The sequence below is a fragment of the Schistocerca serialis genome, chromosome 3 (assembly GCF_023864345.2).
Source record: "Schistocerca serialis cubense isolate TAMUIC-IGC-003099 chromosome 3, iqSchSeri2.2, whole genome shotgun sequence".
Classification (NCBI taxonomy): Eukaryota; Metazoa; Arthropoda; class Insecta; order Orthoptera; family Acrididae; genus Schistocerca; species Schistocerca serialis.
Window position 1 is genome coordinate 229231669 of NC_064640.1, and position 22304 is coordinate 229253972.

At 40.0% G+C, this 22304-nt stretch overlaps 1 protein-coding gene across 2 annotated transcripts in view; it reads right to left on the reverse strand.

Annotated features, from left to right (window-relative positions):
- Positions 1–1216: 1216 nt before the first annotated feature.
- Positions 1217–22304, reverse strand: part of LOC126469961 (protein phosphatase 1H) — a 171111-nt gene continuing 150023 nt past the window's right edge. For both annotated transcript variants that reach the window (XM_050097375.1, XM_050097374.1), the window contains exon 8: positions 1217–2224. In XM_050097375.1, the coding sequence (XP_049953332.1) occupies positions 1477–2224 (748 nt within the window). In that variant the 3' untranslated portion in view covers positions 1217–1476. The remainder of the gene's footprint in view (positions 2225–22304) is intronic.

Genomic DNA, 22304 nt, shown 5'->3' on the forward strand with positions numbered 1-22304 from the left:
CTATTAAACTTTGCCTTAAATTAACCAAATAAATTACGTATGTTCAATACTACAGTATTTTACACTTGCAATGGCTTATTTCGCTCTTACATTAACCTATGGCTTTGAAATGTTAATCATGTAAATATTCTACCTATGTAAATGTATTCCCTAAACTTCATTACTATACATTAATCATCTTTATGTGTTGTGATATTTTCCCCATCATTGGCTGAATTCAATAGCAAAAGGTACATAAAAGAGTCACTGCTGGCAAGTATTGAGCAACAAAAGAGCTTTCATATGGTATTTTTGACTTCATGAAACAATTTCCTTCAGGGATGACAGTGACACGTTAGTCAATTTAGCCTCTGGTTAATAGACCCTGTTTATCAGCTGTACTTTTTTAAACTAAACCCTCTGAACAAAAGTACTATGTTTAGTATATAAACAATAGGCAATGAAAAGTGACAGACCTTCAAAGTTTAGGAACAACATTAAGCTTCACTTTTTTGATTGTTTTACAGCTTTATGTACCAGCAAACATACCTAAGAGGAATATCATGTTCTGCTTTAGGAGGAATCTGTATGCTGTGAGAAAAAATTATTGAATGGTACATGGATTAACTGAATTTCTTCCATTGTGTTCCAACAGTGGCATAGCCTATATGGAAAAATTCTGTACACAGTGGTTCTGGTGCAGAATTCAGTTTTAATAATTAGACTGTGAAATCTGTATCCTGTGAGACTTGGATTACATAATTTTTTTCCAGTTTTAAAATTTCAGATATTCTCATTCTCTTTCTCTTTCCTCTTTGCCTTCCCCCCTTCCCTCACACACACATAAAAATTTCTCAGCTTCACTTCAGAACTGGAAGTATTTTGATCCTAAAATACAACCACCTTCCCATATACATCTTTGCTGTCTCTATCTATCACATGTGTGGCATATGTCTTCATTGTCAATGTTACATTTTGGTTACCTGACTTTTCTCTGTTCCACACCAAATAAACCACAAATTGGACTGTAATAATATGTCACCATAAGCTCTTTGCTGTTTCAATTAATTCCAATTTGTCCTCCAGAATCTATTCAACCTTCCAAGTATAGTCATCACTCACTGCCATCAAGAACACCAACTTTGAACTGAAAATGTTAAATTGCGACCGATAACCAATTTTTTTACAGTTACATACCTAACACAGGGAGAAACTGAAATCAACAATAACACACACATTACAACACAAAAGTAATCATTTTATTCATTAACAATAAAATTAATTCAATAAACAATCAGTATCAAGAAATGAAAGATAAGAAAAATTCAATAATAAAGTAATGAACAGAACAAAAAAAACACAGAACAATGACTTCAACAAAAATAATATCATAGAACAGCTGCTGCTGTTACCATGTGCAGGCAGTTTGTAATTATTAATATAATATCAGTCTTCTTATAGGGAAATCTTACTTCAGGTACTTTTAAAGTTCATTTTCTAAGTAGGTGGAAAAGTTTGTGAGTCACGTCTCTCACGACTTCTCTGCACTGTCTTGCTTGGTAGTCCCTGGCCACTAGCACTTTCAGATGATACAGTCTTTGGAGTTGATTCCCTGCTACTAGGATTGCTCACATCATCGCTAGTGTGGCTTGCCTTTCTCGCACTACATGAGTAAGATTGTGTTCCCTGAGGACCATGAGGAATATTGGCATCTTTGTTACTTAACTTCTTTGGAGATGGTTTTACATACAAGTCCTTTCGATACCCTTTTTTGGTTGGAGATAGTTCAGGATCCGTAAGATCTATAACGCCCATACAGCGTGTTAACTCCTGCCACTTTTCTGTGGACTTACTTCCATCATCAGGGCTCACTGGAACCACAATCTCCTCAGCATCCTCATCGAAGTCCCATACGTCCTCCTCTGTAGAGTCAGAGGGAGATTTAACTGAACGGCGAACAGTTAATGATCCACCATTTCTAGTCACATCCCGTCTCTGCGACGGGATGGGCGATGTTCTAAGTGATAACTTCCCGAAAGTGTTCTGGGAATCAGGCTCACAGATACCCCAGGCCGCATCGAACATAGTATGCCACTCAGTATATTCTTTTTTATAAGGAAGTAAAGGTATTACAAATACGGATATGTCGTCGATGCTCCCAGCTCGACCTTCGTGTGTTCTCCAATTGTCTCCAACATGTTTCCCTCTGGACTGCATTATCAAATCTTGGGCTGCTGATGTGTACCTGAAAGTGAATATGCATACTGTTAAAGATACTGCTTTGGTACAGAGGCACCAACATTAATGCAGGAAGTTGTAGCAATTTTTCACCAGACAAAAATTAAAGAATAAACAGTGCCGATGCTCTGAACATTAAAGGTTTATGCACAGAAAAATGAAAATGCTTGAACAATGATGTCACATAAATGGACTTTGTGGTCATATTAAGACAGTTACATCTAAAATTACATAACAGACTACTAAATTTCTATGATCATTTAAAACTCCTATTAATTTTTTACCTGAATCACCTCAGTGATGAAGAGAAAACAACATACAAATTATCAGGGCAGACAAAAAGAAAACCAATGCTGTTACACAAGAAGAAATGCAAGGATTGGAAACAGTATGTCTGGCTTGTTAATTTGTGAGAACATTTGAATGTGTTCGTGTATCCTACATTTACACTGGCAACTCCCTCATTCTTCAAACATAAGATTTACAAAAGTGCTTAACAAACTAAACAAATAGTTTGCAACCTAAAAACACTAATTAATTAATACAATACGTTATCCAAAATTAACACAAAAATTATCTGTATATGCAAAATGTAATTTCTGGTCTGTTATGATCCCTTCATTCAAACTGAAAAATTGTGGTATAAATATGTGAAATAATTTTTGTGTGTGCAAATGATCATTGTAATTACTCAAAGAATTATCAAACAAACAAAAAAGCAATGTTATGAAACATTTATTATGTTCAAGTGAAAACTTGTTTCTAATTTAGTCACAGAAGATGCCGTGAAGTACAGTGTGCTATTGAATGGCACAACAAATCAAAATACATAAGAACTGTCACAAATAATTAAAAGACAATTATGCAAAGCAATTTCTACTAAAATGAAATTACACAAAGTTGGACAATCGGGATGCAGAGCTCTAGCTTGGATAGGGCAAGGAAATCAGCCATGTCCTTTTCCAGGAACGATCTCAGAATTTATCTTAACTGATTTAGGAAATATTACGGAGACGTTGCATATATATATATATATATGGCTAAGTTAATATTTGAAGCCTACTCCTCCAACTGTGAGCCCAGTGCCTTAAACACTGTGCCATCTTATTTGGTGGACTAGCTGTACTTATTTAGGTTTCCAAATAATGATTTAAATTATTTTAAGCAAGTGCCAGTGTTCTTCTATGAGGTGGTGACCAATTCCTTCTCACATACTTCCTTACTGATTAAATACCATGTTTCTAATAACATCATTGTGAATTAATTATCCTTAGCCTTAAAACAAACTGGGCTGAAAAATTAATAACATAAATTTGTGTCACTAGGTGGGAAAGAATGCTCATTAAAAATGTAACTATTTACGACTTCTGTTTGATCCATGTCACCAGGAAAAATCTTGATACATGACTGCCACCTTGCCCCCTGGTCAATATGGCACAAGTTGCAATGTTGAATATCAACTGTACCCTCCAATAATTTAACTTCTAAAGCAACTGCTGACAAAACTCCAAATATTAAGCTTCTAATTCCTCAGTTATACCACGTGGTATCCATCATCTCCAACTTTTCCTGACATCACTACTCTCAGGAAAGATTACTTCGAGCAGATAGTTAGAGAACCAACTCGTGAAGCTAACGTTTTAGACCTCATAGCAACAAATAGACTGGAACTTTTCGACTCCGTGAATGTAGAAGAGGGTATCAGTGATCATAAGTCAGTGGTTGCATCAATGACTACAAGTGTAATAAGAAATGCCAAGAAAGGAAGGAAAATATATTTGCTTAACAAGAGTGATAGGGCACAAATCGCAGAATATCTGAGTGACCACCATCAAACGTTCATTTCTGAGGAAGAGGATGTGGAACAAAAATGGAAAAAAATTCAGAAACATCGTCCAGTACGCCTTAGATAAGTTCGTACCGACTAAGGTCCAAAGCGAGGGGAAAGATCCACCGTGGTATAACAATCATGTACGAAAGGTACTACGGAAACAAAGAAAGCTTCATCATAGGTTTAAGAGTAGTCGAATAATAGCTGATAAGGAAAAGCTGAACGAAGCGAAAAAGAGCGTAAAGAGAGCAATGAGAGAAGCATTCAACGAATTCGAACATAAAACATTGGCAAACAATCTAAACAAGAACCCTAAAAAGTTTTGGTCATATGTAAAATCGGTAAGCGGATCTAAATCCCCTATTCAGTCACTCGTTGACCACGATGGCACCGAAACAGAGGACGACCGAAGAAAGGCAGAAATACTGAATTCACTGTTCCGAAACTGTTTCACTGCGGAAAATCGTAACACGGTCCCTGACTTCAGCCGTCGCACGGACGCCAAAATGGAAAATATTGAAATAAACGATATCGGAATTGAAAAACAACTGCTATCACTTAGTAGCGGAAAAGCATCCGGACCAGACGAGATACCCTTAAGATTCTACAGTGATTATGCTAAAGAACTTGCCCCCTTTCTATCAGCAATTTATCGTAGATCGCTGGAAGAACGTAAAGTACCTAGCGACTGGAAGAAAGCGCAGGTCGTTCCCATTTTCAAGAAGGGTCATAAATCAGATGCGAATAATTATAGGCCTATTTCGCTTACGTCAATCTGTTGTAGAATAATGGAACATGTTTTGTGTTCTCGTATTATGACGTTCTTAGATAATACAAATCTCCTTCATCATAACCAACATGGATTCCGCAAACAGAGATCATGTGAAACTCAGCTCGCCCTATTTGCCCAAGAAATTCACAGTGCCGTAGACACTGGCGAGCAGATTGATGCCGTATTCCTGGACTTCAGGAAGGCATTTGATACAGTTCCACACTTACGTTTAGTGAAAAAAATACGAGCTTACGGAATATCAGACCAGGTTTGTGATTGGATTCAGGATTTCCTAGAAGAAAGAACACAACATGTCATTCTTAACGGTTCAAAATCTGCAGATGTAGAGGTAATTTCGGGAGTACCGCAGGGAAACGTGATAGGACCTTTATTGTTTACAATATACATAAATGACTTAGTTGACAACATCGGTAGCTCCGTGAGGCTATTTGCAGATGACACGGTTGTCTACAAGAAAGTAGCAACATCAGAAGGAGGACCTGCAGAGGATTAATGCATGGTGCGACAGCTGGCAGCTTTCCCTAAACGTAGATAAATGTAATATAATGCGCATACATAGGGGCAGAAATCCATTCCAGTACGATTATGCCATAGGTGGTAAATCATTGGAAGCGGTAACGACCGTAAAATACTTAGGAGTTACTATCCGGAGCGATCTGAAGTGGAATGATCACATAAAACAAATAGTGGGAAAAGCAGGCGCCAGGTTGAGATTCACAGGAAGAATTCTAAGAAAATGTGACTCATCGACGAAAGAAGTAGCTTACAAAACGCTTGTTCGTCCGATTCTTGAGTATTGCTCATCAGTATGGGACCCTTACCAGGTTGGATTAATAGAAGAGATAGACATGATCCAGCGAAAAGCAGCGCGATTCGTCATGGGGACATTTAGTCAGCGCGAGAGCGTTACGGAGATGCTGAACAAGCTCCAGTGGCGGACACTTCAAGAAAGGCGTTACGCAATACGGAGAGGTTTATTATCGAAATTACGAGAGAGCACATTCCGGGAAGAGATGGGCAACATATTACTACCGCCCACATATATCTCGCGTAATGATCACAACGAAAAGATCCGAGAAATTAGAGCAAATACGGAGACTTACAAGCAGTCGTTCTTCCCACGCACAATTCGTGAATGGAACAGGGAAGGGGGGATCAGATAGTGGTACAATAAGTACCCTCCGCCACACACCGTAAGGTGGCTCGCGGAGTATAGATGTAGATGTAGATGTAGATGAGATATATGCTGATCTGATCCTAAGAGCACATTGAACTTGGTGTTAGTTGCTATCGCACTCCAAATACAAAGCACATTTTCTTCATTATAAGCTGTTACTGAGTACTTGGACCAACTTTAACTTTCATCTTCATTGAAGGAAAGAATGACCCTGGACATGGAGGAGGAACAAGAACAAGAAGAAGAAGAAGAAGAAGAAGAAGAAGAAGAAGAAGAAGATCAAAATTTAGCATCCTATCAATGACAGGGTCATTACAGTAGGAACATAAACTTGTTTTGGACAAGAATAATACAGGAATTTGGCCTTGGATGTTTAAAAGGGATCATTTAAACATTTTGTCTAAGTAATTTAGTGAAAATATGGAAAACCTAAATCTGGATGGGTGGCTGGGGACTGGTTGGCTGGTTGATTGACTGATTTAGGCCAGGGGACCAAACAGCGAGGTCATCAGTCCCATCGGATTAGGGAAGGATGGGGAAGGAAGTCAGCCATGCCCTTTCAAAGGATTTCCTGAAGCGATTTAGGGAAATCATGGAAAATATACATCAGGATGGCCAGGCGTGGATTTGAGCCGTCATCCTCCTAAAAGCGAGTCCAGTGTGCTAAGCACTGCACCACCTCACTTGGTGGTTGGTCATCCAAATAAGTGACTTGCTGATTCTTAAACTACATATGTTGTACCTTCTTCAGACAAGTATTACTTTACATGGTTATCACTAAAAAAAATTATTTCATGGTTATCATTCAAGAAAACCTTCTACAATATAATGACTTCTACTTTTCAGATATTTTTCCAGGTCTTCTTCAGTATTTTTTAGATTTGGGGCACACTTCTCCTTGTAGATTTTATTTACAAATTTCATGCCCATATGGTGTGGAGTACAAATTTCATGCCCATATAGTGTGGAGTACAAATTTCATGCCCACATAGTGTGGAGTTCTTTCATATAGTTTTAGTCTGTCGGTATGTAACATGTAGCACACTCATGTCTAGTCTCATACTGATGCAAGAGGCAATTGCCCTAAAAAAGTTGTGGGTTTCTCTTTGTGAAAATGAGAATCTCACACACACACACACACACACACACACACACACACACACAGGATTGGAATGTACATTAGACCTAGTTTTTGAAACAAAAGTTTCTTGTGTTGTTCTTTTTTAGCTCCCACTATGGGTCGGATGATTTTTTTTCTTTTTTTTCCTAGTCTAAAAGCTTTGAGTAGATTGGTTTTCTCAGACTCCCAGAAAATTATACTATAACTAACTACAGAATAAGACATGCATAAAAAATTTTTTTTTCAGCTCCATCAGTGATATATAAGACATTCATGACATACACGAGACTGTTCAATTGACCATGTATGCTGTCCACATGATAACTCCACAACATATTTTTATCTATTAATACACCAAGGAATTAGACACAGTTTTCTGTGTCCAGTTTTTTGTCAATAAAGCTACTGGTATGGATGTTATACGTGCTGAACAGCTAAAATATGGAGGCACCCTACTGTAAGTGAGATTACTACACCATCTTGGGATGTCGGGTGTTCTGCCGGATTTCAGCGTCGTACTTGCACGATATTTCGGTAATGTAGCTCGTTACCTTCATCAGTTGCGGCCTGAGTGGACCTGGTCCAGTATTTATGCCTGTGGCCTTCCCCCTTCACCTGGCGCTCCCTCTGCAGTCCGCGCCCATTCGCTGCCATCTTCTGGAGCATTGCTGTTCCCTTTTCCATCCGCTGCAGTCCTGGGTGTTCTCTATGAGGTCTGCGCCCGCCAGACACGCTTCTGGGTGTTCCATCTTCGGTCTGGTGCATTTGGAATCTCGTCTGTGATACCAGGCATCTCCCCCCCCACCACCCCTGTCACGAGGTACCAGCTAAGTAGAGCCTGGGATCCTGCTCTGGAATTGTTGAAGAAGCAATGGGGACAGCTGCACCACTCCACAAATAGAAGAACTGAAGGCGTAGACATGGAGAACAATCCCCATACAGAAGAGTTCCAGGCGGACCAGAACGAAGATTGAATGCCCAGGGTCGGGTCTGAAGAGCGCGGACCGCAGAGGGAACATCTAGAACCACAGCAGACTGAAAATGGAATGGCAACGCTCCAGCAGATCACAGTGAGCGGGAGAGGACCACAGGGGAATGCCTGGTGCCACAGACGGGATTCCAAACGCACCAGACCGAAGATGGATCATCCAGGAGTGTGTCTGGTGGGCACGGACCGCAAAGACAACACCCAGGACTACAGTGGATGGAAAAGGGAACGGCAATGCTCTATAAGATGGCAGCAAGTGGGCACGGACAGCAGAGGGAGGGCCTGGTGAAGGGGGAAGGCCACAGGCATAAATACTGGACCAGGTCCACTCGAGGAATAGTCTCAGGTTGCACCTGATGAAGGTAACGAGCTACATTACCAAAATATCGTGCAAGTACGACGCTGATATCTGGCAGAACACCCGACAACCCAACATGTCATTAGGTCATTGGGAAAGCCTAAAGAATTACATCGAGATTGCTACATTTATTCAATATGTGCTGGAGACAGGGAACTACTCCAAAAACATGGACACAAGCAAAGGTGATATCACTATTTAAAAAAGGAGACCGCAATAGCTGCGAGAACTATAGAGAAATGAGTTTACTGGACACCACATACAAAGCTTATGCTAGAACAGAGAACAAGAGGGCAAAGGCTATAGCTGACAGTTTATCATGCGAAGAACAAATGGTATTTCGGAGGGGCAAATTGACAACAGATGCAGTATTCATAATTAAACAGAAAGAGTACAATAGGGAAACCCATTAAGGATTCATTTATTTTACCAAGGCATTCAATAATTTTGACAGAAAGAAACTGTGGAGAATTACGAGGAAAAGACGATATCCACAACACCTAATAAACATTTTAAAAAGTCTGTACAAATACACAACTGTAATTTTAGGTATAAATAACACTCTAATGCAGCCTACAGTCACAAACAAAAGGAGTAAGACAAGAGTACATCATTTCACCCACACTTTTTAACATTTATTTAGACGAAACAACTTGGAAATTGAAGAAGATTTTTAATGGGAGAATTAAAATTAACAATAATTCCACTTGAATTATCTTTTATATGCAGATGACACCACAATACCGGTGGAGAATGAAGATCACCTACAAAGGGGAATATATTTATTAGGTAAGGTTTGTGAAGAGTACAATTTGATGATTTCAGAAAAGAAGACAAAATCAGTGGCTTTTAAAAAGAAATACATTGTATGGACAAAAATTGTAGGCCACAATAGAATGGGTCAAACATTTTAACTATTTAGGTTGTGACATCACATATGAGTATGAAAAAGACATAAAGAAGAAGTTGGTAAAGTTTGGAAATAAATATGGAACAATATGCAGATGTCTAAAAAATAAACCAAAAGAAACAAGATTGAAATTTTATAAGACAATGGCAGTTATGATGCTTGCTTAAGGATGTGAACCATGAGGGCTACAGGTAAATATCGAAAAAGTCACATGCAAGCAACAGAGGTGAAATTTCTAGGAGCAGTAGAGGGATGTACAAGAGCTGACAGATTTCAAAATTCAGAAATTAGGGAACAACTGAATATATTTAACATCTTCCATAAAATACAAGAAAACAGGAGAAACTGGAATGAACACCTCAATAGAACGTGTGGAGAAAGATTACTTCTTTAGGTAAGAAGATTTAAGCCAGTTGGGAGTAGTAGTCAAGGAAGACTGACGAGGAGAGGTTCCCCAGCAATGGGATTGACATTATGAAACAATCTATAAGGCAATGAAGGTTAAGGTCCGAAAAACACCCAGCAACCACTTGCCCTGGTGGTGCGAGTAATCACTGAACAAAAATTTCAGAATTTTGAGTGATGCTCTGTAGGTTTAAGAATAGTAAGAATTCACTGACTGGTTGCATAGTGTAACTGTTAGGGTACTGACCTGACATGCAAAAGGTTGTTGGTCTGAATCTTGTTAGATATTGATTTTTTTTTTAAATCTTTACTGAAATGACTTTGATCACTATTTACCTTTAAGTAACTAATTTACACACAATTCCTTTTATTTGTATTCTTTTGTCACTTCTTCAAATACTGGTTTTTTTTCTCCCTATCATTCTTTTGCCACTGGGAATCTTTGTGCATGTGAATTTAAACTTTCATTTGTCTATCATAATATTTACACATTTGAAAATGCCGATCTGTTGGTTAAAAAACAAAAGATGGAATGATCTATTTACACTGAAGAGCCAAAGAAAAATGTACACCTGCCTAATATCATGTAGGGCCCCCACAAGCACGCAGAAGTGCCGCAACACAAACTGGCATTGACTCAACTAATCTCTGAAGTACTGCTGGAGTGAACTGACACCATGAATCTTGAAGAGCTGTCCATAAATCCATAAGAATATGAGGGAGTGGAGATCTCTTCTGAACAGTAGGATGCAAGGCATCCCGGATATGCTCAATAATGTTCATGTCTGGGGCGTTTGGTGGCCAGCAGAAGTGTTTAAACTCAGAAGAGTGTTCCTAGAGACACTCCGTAGCAATTCTGGATGATGATTTCGATCTGTTTCAAGAAATACGGATTCATCAAGAAGCCACAGAATCAACTGCAACAACAAGAGAGCACATAAATGGACTTGTGTTCATGAACATGGTGCCTTTTTCCTGACTTAAGAGACAATGTGACATTTGATGATTTCACACATGTTGACAGTCATGTGGAAGTTTGCAGTGCCCCGACAGGTACTGAAATTTTTTCTGTTTCAGGTGACAAAAATGAAGAGTATGACAAAGTAGCAGAAGAAGAATATCATATGCAAAAAGCAATTCAGGGATGTAAAAAATAACATGCCATTATGAATAAAGCAGATGAAGTAACCTTAACCAGAAAGAAGAATTAAAGAAAAATGAGAACTAACTCTACTGTGAACCAATATACTTTTATTCATTTGTATATATTAATTCCTCTGTCCTGTTATGATTTACACTTAACTACTTAGTGCTGTTATTTTTGTTATTTCAACATAACAAAGATTCTGATTATGGAGGAAGCAAGGACGCATGTAAAACGAAGACAAATCATTGTGCAATCAAGACCTTACGGAAATTATGGGGCAGTTATAATTCAATTTTTGCAACTCGAGCCAGAGACGAGATAAAACTATTTACCATATGGGTATCCAACTTTAAAGGAATGAAGGTCAGATTAGACACTGCAGGATTTGCAGTTTTAGTAGTGTCATCACTGTCATGCCTTGCTGTTAAGCTCCAGTACTGGTATCACGAGATGCGTTTGAAACAGAAGCATCAGTGTGCACTACAGTTGCGGTCAGTCATCATGAAGCTGGACAAGGTGGGCAGGACTTTACTCATAAAGCTGTTTTATCAAAATAATGGCAACAAAGCTGCTGATCTTCACGAGTATCAATGCATTAAAGGAATATGAAGAGGTGTTCTTGCAGCACCAGGGTTGAAAAACATGATTTGAAAATTCAAAATAACTGGCAATTTGGGAATTGCTCCTGGGAAAGGCTGACGACCAATTGCAGCACAAACTGTCGAAAAAGTTACTGTTGGCATGACTGAGAATGCTGGAAGCAATGAGCAAACTTCAAGCAACGCATGAGCTGAGTCATGGGAGCTGAACATTTCGTGGTCCACCATTCAAAAAGTGCTGCGAAAAACTGTAAAACTATATCTGTATAAACTTCACATTACTCACCACCTTCTGCATGCGATGCAGACATTTGAGTACACATTGTTCTTGGGTTCCTTGACACAGTTAAAGTTCACAACATGTGGCCTCGGAACATATTGTGGAGCGATGAAGCACACTTTATGCTTTCTGGGACAGTGAAGGCTCACAATTGTGGCATTTGGGGATCGTTACTGTGAATGATATTCGTGAAGTTCCTCTGCTTAGTGCATGCATCACTGTGTGGTGTGGTTTCACGGCACAGCTCATGACTGTTTCATTTTTCTTTGATGAACTCGGACCCCTGAGACCAAGGACATGCAGTGTGAACAGTACACATCACAGTGATCTGATATGCCAACATGTGATCTGTGCTCTATGGGAGAGAGGTGCTTTGGACTCAACTGTTTTGAAGCACAATGAAGCTCCACCTCACATTGCTCAAAGGGTCACTCAGTTACTGTGAAACATATTTGAAAAAAGCAAATCTTGGTCCAACTGTTCCAAATTACATGGCCACAAAGATCACCAGATTTGAATCCGTGTGATTTCTGGCTGTGGGGCTACCTGGGGGACAGAGTTTATCAATGGGACACTAACACATGTTGGAGGTTGAAGCTGAGTATAGCATGAGAGGTAGCCTACACCCAATATGAGATGGTTTGGGCAGCAGCAGAGCGATCTCTAGTGCAGTACCAGGCTTTCATGGATACAGATGGCCTTCACACTGATCAACATCTGTAACCTAAAATGTAAACAAGGTAAGCAATTAACAAATGTTACCATCTCATACGAAAACTAAAACCTGTTTCTTTCAATGGCTTGTTCATTATTTCTCTTCCGCATGTCCTTACAAATGTTTTCAAAAAGTTTCATTGTCCTACGATCACTGTTTTTCATGAGGAGCCCTTTCAAGTAGTGGAAGTTTAATTAGAACCACCCTATATTTAAGTGCTTAATAGAATGATCACCTGTCTATACCAACATTTCGTGTCTTATTTAATTATAGTTACGTAACTTTTCTGAACCTCAATCTCTAGCTTTATATGCTGCTATTAATTATGCAACATCTATATGAATGTATAAATGTTTTAGGAGATGCAGTCAAGACATGCGTCCAGCTTGGTCTTTACTCATGACCCTGACAGCTGCACAGGAGTGAGGCAGCGATAATCTCATGGGTTGAGCACAGATGGTCACTGACATGATCTGGATGGATACAGCAGTGCTTCTCTGATACAACTAAGCCTGTCCTACTAAATTTCTTTTGCTTGCAGCACTTCTGGCAGGAATACACAGGATTTCTTTCACCACTTTGAAAACCTTGGGGAAAACACAAGCATTGGTGTTCCACCAAGACACAACATTCTTGAAAGTATCACCAGGGCCATTCATATTCAAATATCTCTCACGTTCATTTCTATACTTAGAAGTTGATGAAGGCCAGGCTCCAGAACTTCTTTATAGGAGAGGGGGCGGGGATCTTCTTTTTCTTCTAGTACAACTACACTATTTAACTACTGATGAACAGTTTGATACATATTTTCTTTTTTTCCTCACTCGGTACTAATAGTTCCTAGAAGCATGTGTGAAAAACTGTACCAATGTAATGAGAATCCTGCAGTTAATTAAAAACTTTTTCCTTTTAGAAAGTTTCTGACATCCTTTCAGCAATTTAACTACTGCATTGTGATCTTCACTTTGGCATGAATCCAGTAAAATAAATTCCCACAGCACTGAAAAAGGCAAGTCTATTTCACCCTCCACGTTATCTGTGGCTCCTTTAAAAGGTTTAAGCAATTTAATTATGCCATCGACTACATCAGGGTGCCATGAAGATATCATTTTCTGACTGTTTTTCTACATCTACATATATACTTCTCAAGCCAGCAAATGGTGCATGGTGGAGGGTACCTTGTACAACTACTGGCCATTTCCTTTGGTGTTCCTCTCGCAAATGGAGCAAGGGAAAAACAACCATCTACATGCCACCACATGTGCCTTGATTTACTGGCCATTTCCTTTGGCGTTTCTTTAGCAAATGGAGCAAGGGAAAAACAACCATCTACATGCCACCGCATGTGCCTTGATTTCTCTTTTTTCATGGTCATTACACAAAATGTATGTTGGTGGCAGTAGAATTGTACTGTAGTGAGCCTCAATTCACAGTTCTCTAAATTTCCTCATTAATGCCTCATGAAAAGGATATCATCATCTTCCCGTGGATTCCCATTTGAGTTTGCGAAGCATCTCCATAATACCTGTGTGCTGATTCAACCTACTGCTAACAAATCTTTTGAATTGCTTCAATGTTTTTCTTTAATATAACCTGCTGGGTGTGTCACACACTCAAGCGGCACTCAACAATGGGTCGCACTTGTGTTCTTTATGCTTTCTCCTTTACAGATGAGCTACACTTTCCTAAAATTCTCCCAATAAAGTGAAGTTGACCGTTCGCCTTCTCTACTACTGTCCTTATGTGCACATTCCATTTCATATTGCTTTGCAATGTTTTACCCAAATATTTAATCAATGTGGCTTTGTCAAGCAGCACAAAAGTAATGTTATGTTCGCATTACGGGATAGTTTTTCCTACTCATCTGCATTAACTATAATTTTTCTACATTTACAGCAAGTTGCCACTCATCACACCAACTAGAAATTTTGCCCAAGTCATCTTGTATCCTACAGTCACTTAACGATGATTACCTTTGCATACACCACAGCATCATCGGCAAGCAGGCACAGATTGCTGCTCGTCCTGTCCATTACATCATTAATGTAGATAGAGAAGAAGAGTGGTCAAATCACACTTCCCTGGGGCTTTCCTGCTGATACCATAACAACATGCTGTGTTCTATTACTTTAGAAGTCTTTGAGCGACTCACGGCACCCATGTCAAATGATTTCCAGAAATCTAGGTATATGGAATCTGCTTGTTACCTTTCATCCATCGTTTGCAGGATACTGTGCCAAAAAAAAAGGCAAGTTGAGTTTTGCAAAAGTGATGCTTTCTAAATCTGTGCTGATCTGCGGGCAGAACCTTTTGCGCCAAGGCAATGTATTATATTCAAACTGAGAATGTGTTCAAGAATTCTGCAGCAAACCGATGTTAAGGATAGTGGTCTGTAATAATGTGGGTCCATTCTTTTAGGCTTCTTGTGTACAGGAACCACCTGTGTTTTTTTTCTGGTTGTTTGGGACTTGGCACTGGGCGAGAGATTTATGATAAATGCAAGCTCTGTAAGGGGCCAATGCCAAAGCATACACTCTGTAAAAATGAACTGATATTCTACCAGAACCTGACTACTTACTTGTTATCAATTCTTTCAGTTGCTTCCCTACTCCAGGGACGTCTATCTCTATGTCCTTAATATGGGAGTCTGTGCAATGGTAAGTTTGTATAATCCTCCTGTGTGAATGATTTCTAAAACGTGAAATTTAAAACTTCGGCTTCCCTTTTGCTATCCCACTGTTGCACCAGACTGATCGACGAGTGACTGCCTTCAACCAGCTTAGTGGGTTTATGTAGAATCAGAACTTGCTCAGGTTCTCAGCAATATCTTTCACTAAGGTATGTCAGTGGAAGTTGTATGCTTCACACGTCGATAGTCTTACAGATGCAAGACTTTCTACTATCTTTTGTTTGTTGACATTTGTGCATTCTTTTTCAACTGAGAGTGCATCAATCTCTGTTTCCTCAGCATTTTCCAAATTCTATTATTAAACCATGTTGGGTCTTTACCATCCTTAAATCTATTTACTCGGCATATACTTCTCATGATGTGGTTTACAATCAGTTTAAACTTTGCTCATAATTCCTCTACAACTAACATACTGGAACTAAATGGTGTTCATTCACTTTCTATGTGGGATGCTAACAACTGCTTATCTGCTCTTTCTAGTGTATATACTCTCCCAGATTTCTCAATGGATTTATTAACTTTAATAGCCATAACTGTTATGATGATAACAGAACCACTAATTCTGGCTTTAAAGTGCCACTGTTGATAAGGTCAGGCCTATTCATAGGTACAAAACCTAAAATATTTCGATTGTATGTGGGCTGTTGAACCAGCTACTGACAATACTTTTCGGAAAATGTGTTCAAAAGTACTTCACAAAATCATCTGCCCATACCACCTACAACAAATCCATACACTTCCCAGGCTACTCATATTGTCACAGAAGAAACTGAGTGGTGGTGGTAGTTAGTGTTTAACGTCCCGTCGACAATGAGGTCATTAGAGACGGAGCGCAAGCTCGGGTTAGGGAAGGAAATCGGCCGTGCCCTTTCAAAGGAACCATCCCGGCATTTGCCTGAAACGATTTAGGGAAATCACAGAAAACCTAAATCAGGATGGCCGGAGACGGGATTGAACCGTCGTCCTCCCGAATGCGAGAAGAAGCTGAGTAGCACAGTCACCGTGGTGTAGTGGTTATGATACTAGACTGTTGCATGGAGGGTTGTGGAGTTCAAAACTCACCTGGACTGTACAATTTTAATTTCTATATTCAGTTCGAGTACATTCTAGAAGTATCCACAAATGTGGTGGTGGTGGTTAGTGTTTAACGTCCCGTCGACAACGAGGTCATTAGAGACGGAGCGCAAGCTCGGGTTATGGAAGGATTGGGAAGGAAATCGGCCGTGCCCTTTCAGAGGAACCATCCCGGCATTTGCCTGAAACGATTTAGGGAAATCACGGAAAACCTAAATCAGGATGGCCGGAGACGGGATTGAACCGTCGTCCTCCCGAATGCGAGTCCAGTGTGCTAACCACTGCGCCACCTCGCTCGGTCCCACAAATGTCAAGACTCATTGTACTGAAATGTTATTTAACTGTATATATACCGTATGCGTTCTGGCTGGAGGCAGTTCACTCCACGCTCTTGTATGTGCAAGTGCTGAATAAACCTTTGTTAAGTGAAATTAGTGTTTGTCATTCATCTAATTACACCTTCTTCTATGTGACAATATACTCACTAGATTAAAGTCACCACTAACTATATATTGCACGATCTGCATATTTCCATGCATAGACTTTCTTTGAATGGTTCTACAACTGTTATGGCAGAATCAACTGGCCGCTAAAAACCTACAATAATTAACTTTAGTTCAGTTAGAACTGCTACTTGCATCCATGTAACTTCACTGTCAGGCTTAATTTCGACTTTCATAGACAATATTTTTGTCAACAGTACTGAACACTACCCCTCCTCTGGCGTTCAATCTGGCCTGTCGATAAATGTTGTATACCTTGTTAAATGTTTTAGAGCTTTCTATTTGGGTTTCAGTCAGCTCTCCAATACCAAGTTCTCACTTTCATTTTTTTGTGGAAGAAATGAATTATACATCATGTAGATGCTATTCCATCTAGTTCCAGTATCTTGATCTCATTTTTTTTCTAATCTTGCCACCAAACCAGAGTTTTTCATACATCTTATAGTTCTATGCATTGTCTGGATGGATTTGTCAATATCAGCCAATTCCTGACTAAGGAACTTTTCATGCTATGTGTGCTATAATGCTGGGTTTATACAGTGCACTGCCCATGGCAGACATTTGTGGTGTTGAAGAGCTTTGCCTATGTTCAGTCCTTCATCTGCTACAAATGCCACTTTTCTTAGTTCCAGGAGGAGATATATCTATCTACAAGAGAAGGTCATTTTATGTTGTCATCAAAATTATATTCATACATGGCACTGTTAATAGAGCAAGCAAATATACCTACACCATAAAAATTGTAGCAGTTATGGACTATTAAAGCAGGAGATAACAGTTGTCAAAGTTATGATTAGAATACTGTAAGTATGAATGATGTATTACAGAAATGGATTATGTGAGACAAATAGTCAATAATATGACATTAAGACTCTATACCAGAGTTTACTTACTTGATTACACTATCAGAGACAAAAAATATACAAGTCAGCAATAACAGCAAGGTCAATGGATATTCAATTCTGAAAGTGTACACATTTGATGAAAGCAGGTTGGTCACAGTTCTCATGAAAACACTCTTCTGTTAATCCTTCTTCGGAGCTGTACTCCAAGAGTGTTTGAAGTACACCAAGAAAGTCTCTGTCTATCTGCTATCAAATGATCATGTAATACACAATTTATCATCATCATTATTTATTGCATTATTGGGCCTTTGAGGCCTACAACAGAAGAACAACGGTGGGGGTGGGGGGTGGGGGGTGGGGGGGTGGGGGTGGGGGGGTGGGGGGAACTACAAACACAAAAACCCCAATAAAGGGAATGTCTGTCAATCACAAGAGAGGAGGTACATGCTGCAGATGGTACTCCATCTTTTCCAGTCTCTAGCACCATTCTCCAAGGCTGCCAGTTCCACTTCTTGAAGGATCGTCGTCACTCGATCCTTCCATTGCGTTCCTGGGTTCATCTCGGGCATTTTCCCATGGGTTGAGAGTGGAGGATTCTCTCGCCTCTGTCCCAATAATGGTCCAATGTGCGGCTTTCCAAACCTCTGGTACAGGTCTTCTTTCTTTCTACTTTCCCATTTACCTTCCATGGTATTGTAGACGGGCCTACAGATCTTTCGAAGTACCTTTCTTTCAAACGCACATACTGAATCTTCTGTTGTTGCTGATGTTGCCCAAGTTTCACAACCATATAAAAGTACTGGCCTCACCAGTGTCGTGTGCAGATGGACTTTGTTCTTCTGGGATATCAGACGAGATTTAAAAAGATTGTTCAGACTAAAGAACACAAAATTGGTACTTGATGAACTTCTTTCGTAACTTCACTTTAGTTGGTTAATATTGAGCCCTTTAACTCTTCAACTCGTTCAAATGTATGCCTGCCTACAACAATCGAAGGTGGGAGAACTCAACTACGTGATACTCCAAGGTATTTAGTTTTGTCCTTGTTCACCTCCAGCACTATTTCCTTAGCATTTTGGAGGAATTGGGAAGTATCAGCACACATCTGCTCTAGAGTGCTGCCAAGGATCACAACATCATCAGCAAATGCCAGAACTGTGTCTGCTCCCACCAACTCCATTTCTCTGGTTTGGCACGTGTCACCCCTTACTTTTTCCAAGGCTAAGTTGTCATATCCTGCAGAATTTTTGGAGCTTAAAAAATGATGTTGTTTTAGTCTGTTTTCAAAGTTCTGTAACACAATGTTGCTCTTTATTTTTCTTTTCTGTGCCAGCACTGTTGTAATTTTCAGGCTTTGTGTCATATCAATTGTTAATCCACGACAAAACAGACAGAAGGATCACCATTTACATCTCTTTCCCTTGGTTGTTTTGTCCCTATCTTGTATGCATCAGCAGATATTCTTCTGGAAATTTTGTTCGTTTTCTTAGAGGTAATGGCTGATAAGATGAACAACTGCTTCTCTGGAAATCTGCCACTGGCGTGCTTCATCCCTCACTGTCATGGCACTATCATTTTCTTCATATGATGCCTCTTCATCTATCAAAAGTGTAGTAACCTCTGCAATTACAGCATCTTCTTCGACAACTGTTGCTTTATTTGTTCATAAATAACACACTCTTCTACTGTAGATACGTCTTCTGCAATACCAAAGTATTCCACCAAAAGTTTCACAATTACTGGTTCAAATGGCTCTGAGCACTATGGGACTTAACATCTGAGGTCATCAGTCCCCTAGAACTTAGAACTACATACACCTAACTAACCTAAGGACATCACACACATCCATGCCCGAGGCAGGATTTGAACCTGCGACCGTAGCAGTCGCGTGGTTCTGGACTGAAGTGCCTAGAACCGCTCGGCCATCGTGGCCAGCTCCACAATTACTGCCTGTCGCATTGTCCACAGTGGAACACTTACTAACACTGTAACACACTTCCACACCACAAAGATAATCTGATCTACTCTAACAGAAAACAGAAACCCATCTGAAATTTGTGACCACTGCACTGCATGCAGAGTGATATGTAAACGGACGGTTTTAATAGAGAGAGGAAACCTGTTACTGCTCCACCTATTCATCGCCTCTCTGTCAATACTGCTGTACCATGGCAGATAAAACTTTACAAATAGTTTTTCTTTCTAATCAGTAAAAAAACAAAATTAGTTTCATTCTATTCTCCATGACAACTACCGTGATTTCCCCTGACAAGACATTTTTTTATATAATTCTAAAAGAATATTTTCATTTGTTTCTGTAACACCTGGAAACTTTGCTGTGAGAAGCACATTGTTTCTTACTTCACACCTGTCCTCAGTTGACAATAATACTGGATGTAACAGTAAGATAATGTATTTTGCCATTATTGTCAGACCAGAGATTTCAAATCATAGCGTAATCATTCTGGTCAATAGTTTTCTTTACTTTAGGTAAGATCTCACTTCTCACTTGATTGGCAATCTCTTGTGTATGTCGAGATACAGTTCTTTGTGAATGCAAATTCTCTTCAGCCCTCACTGTGCCATACTTCGCACCAATGCTGATTAGTTCTTGTGAAAGACTAATAAACCCTTCTCCACTAACAATGTTGAAGGGCTGTAGATACAATGTACCCACTTTGTCACTCTATGAAACTGCTGTTGATGTTGACTGTATGACATTTTTAAACGTATGTCTTATAATGGCCATGGTGCTTCCCTTGTATATAAGTAATGCTTCACAACCCCCTCCCCCCCCCCCCCCCTTCCCACTCCTTTGAAACTGAACCTGACCAACAGGACCACAAGTATCCATTTGAGCCACATCTGGAACAAAACATCTGGATACACGATATGAACACTGAGGTGATGAAAGTCATGGGATACCTCCTAATACTGTGCAGGACTTTCTTTTGCCTGGTGGACCAACTTAATATGGTATGTACTGCACAAGTTGTTTGAAGTCCCCTGCAGAAATAATGAGCCATGCTGCCTCTATAGCCATCCATAATTTCAGAAGTGTTGATGCTGCAGGATTTTGTGCATGAACTGACCTCTTGATCATGTACTGTAAATGTTTGCTGGGATTCATGTTGGGCAATCTGGGTGGCCAAACCATTTGCTCGAAATGTCCAGAATGTGCGTGGCCTGGTGACATGGCAATCTGTCACACATAAAAATGTTACTGTTGTTTGGGAGCATGAAGTCGATGAATGGCTGCAAATGATCTCCAAGTAGCCAAACATAATCATCTCCAGTCAATGATTAGTTCAGTTGGCCAAGAGGACCAAGCCCATTCCATGTAAAAACAGCCCACACTATTATGGAGCGACCACCAGCTCGCACAGCGCTTTTTTGACAACTTTGGTCCATGGCTTCAAGGGGTCTGCATCACACTCAAACCCTGCTATCAGTTCTTACCAGCTGAAATCAGGACTCATATGACCAGGGCACGGTTTTCCAGTCATCTATGGTCCAACTAATTTGGTCACAAGCCCAGGAGAAGCGCTACAGGTGATGGAGTGCTGTTAGAAAAGGCACTCGCATTGCTCGTCTGTTATCACAGTCCATTAATGCCAAATATCACCACACTCTCCTAATGAATCCGTTCGTCGTATTTCCTACGTTGATTTCTGTGGTTATTTCATGCAGAGTTGCTTGTCTGTTAGCATTGATATGTCTACACAAACGTTGCCGCCCTTGGTCATTAAGCAAAGGCCGTTGGCCACTGTGTTCTCTATGGTGAAAGGTAATGCCTGAAATTTGGTATTCTTGGTGCACTCTTGGATCTCGGAATACTAAACTCCCTAACGATTTCCGAAATGGAATGCCCCATGCTCCAACTACCATACTGTGTTCAAAGTCTGTTAATTCCTGTTGTGCAATCACAATCATGTCAGAAACTTTTTCATGTGAATAACTTGAGTACAAATGATAGCTCTGCCAATGCAGTGCCCTTTTATACCTTATTTACGCGATGCTATTGCCATCTGTGTATGTGCATATCACTATCCCATGATTGTTGTCACCTCAGAGCATACATGAGTAGTTTTAACATTAATGAACACATATTTTTTAGTCCTACTAATGCAACTTTACAGAGACCACTCACCAAACAGCATAAATGTTGTGTTATCGATAGGCACACATCAAAAAGAAAGAAAACTTGCTAGCTTTCAGAGTAATCCTTTTACGAGCTATAATAGGTTGTGGTGGGAGTGGCATTAGGTGGGGTGGGTAGAGGAAGAGGAAGGCTGGAGGCAGAGAGAGGGATTGGGGATGGGTGGCTAACAGCTCAGAGGGAGGCAGTCAGTTTGCTGACTAGGAATGCTGGAGGGAGGAATGGTAGGTATACGGACTAAGCATGTGATGGAGGGTTGTCAGAGTCACTGGAGCGGTGCATTTTGAAAGTGACCTTGGGACATGATTTGGGAGGGAGTGGCTGAACGGAGGAAAGGGAAATTGTTGGGTGGAGAGTGCAGGGACAGTGGAATACTGGAGGTTGAGGCCATCACGATTACGGGAGTGGAGGATGTGTTGTAAGGACAAAATATAATCACAAAACTAGGAGACAGCTTCACAGTGGTTATAAGCATTAAGGTGTTCAAGTATGCT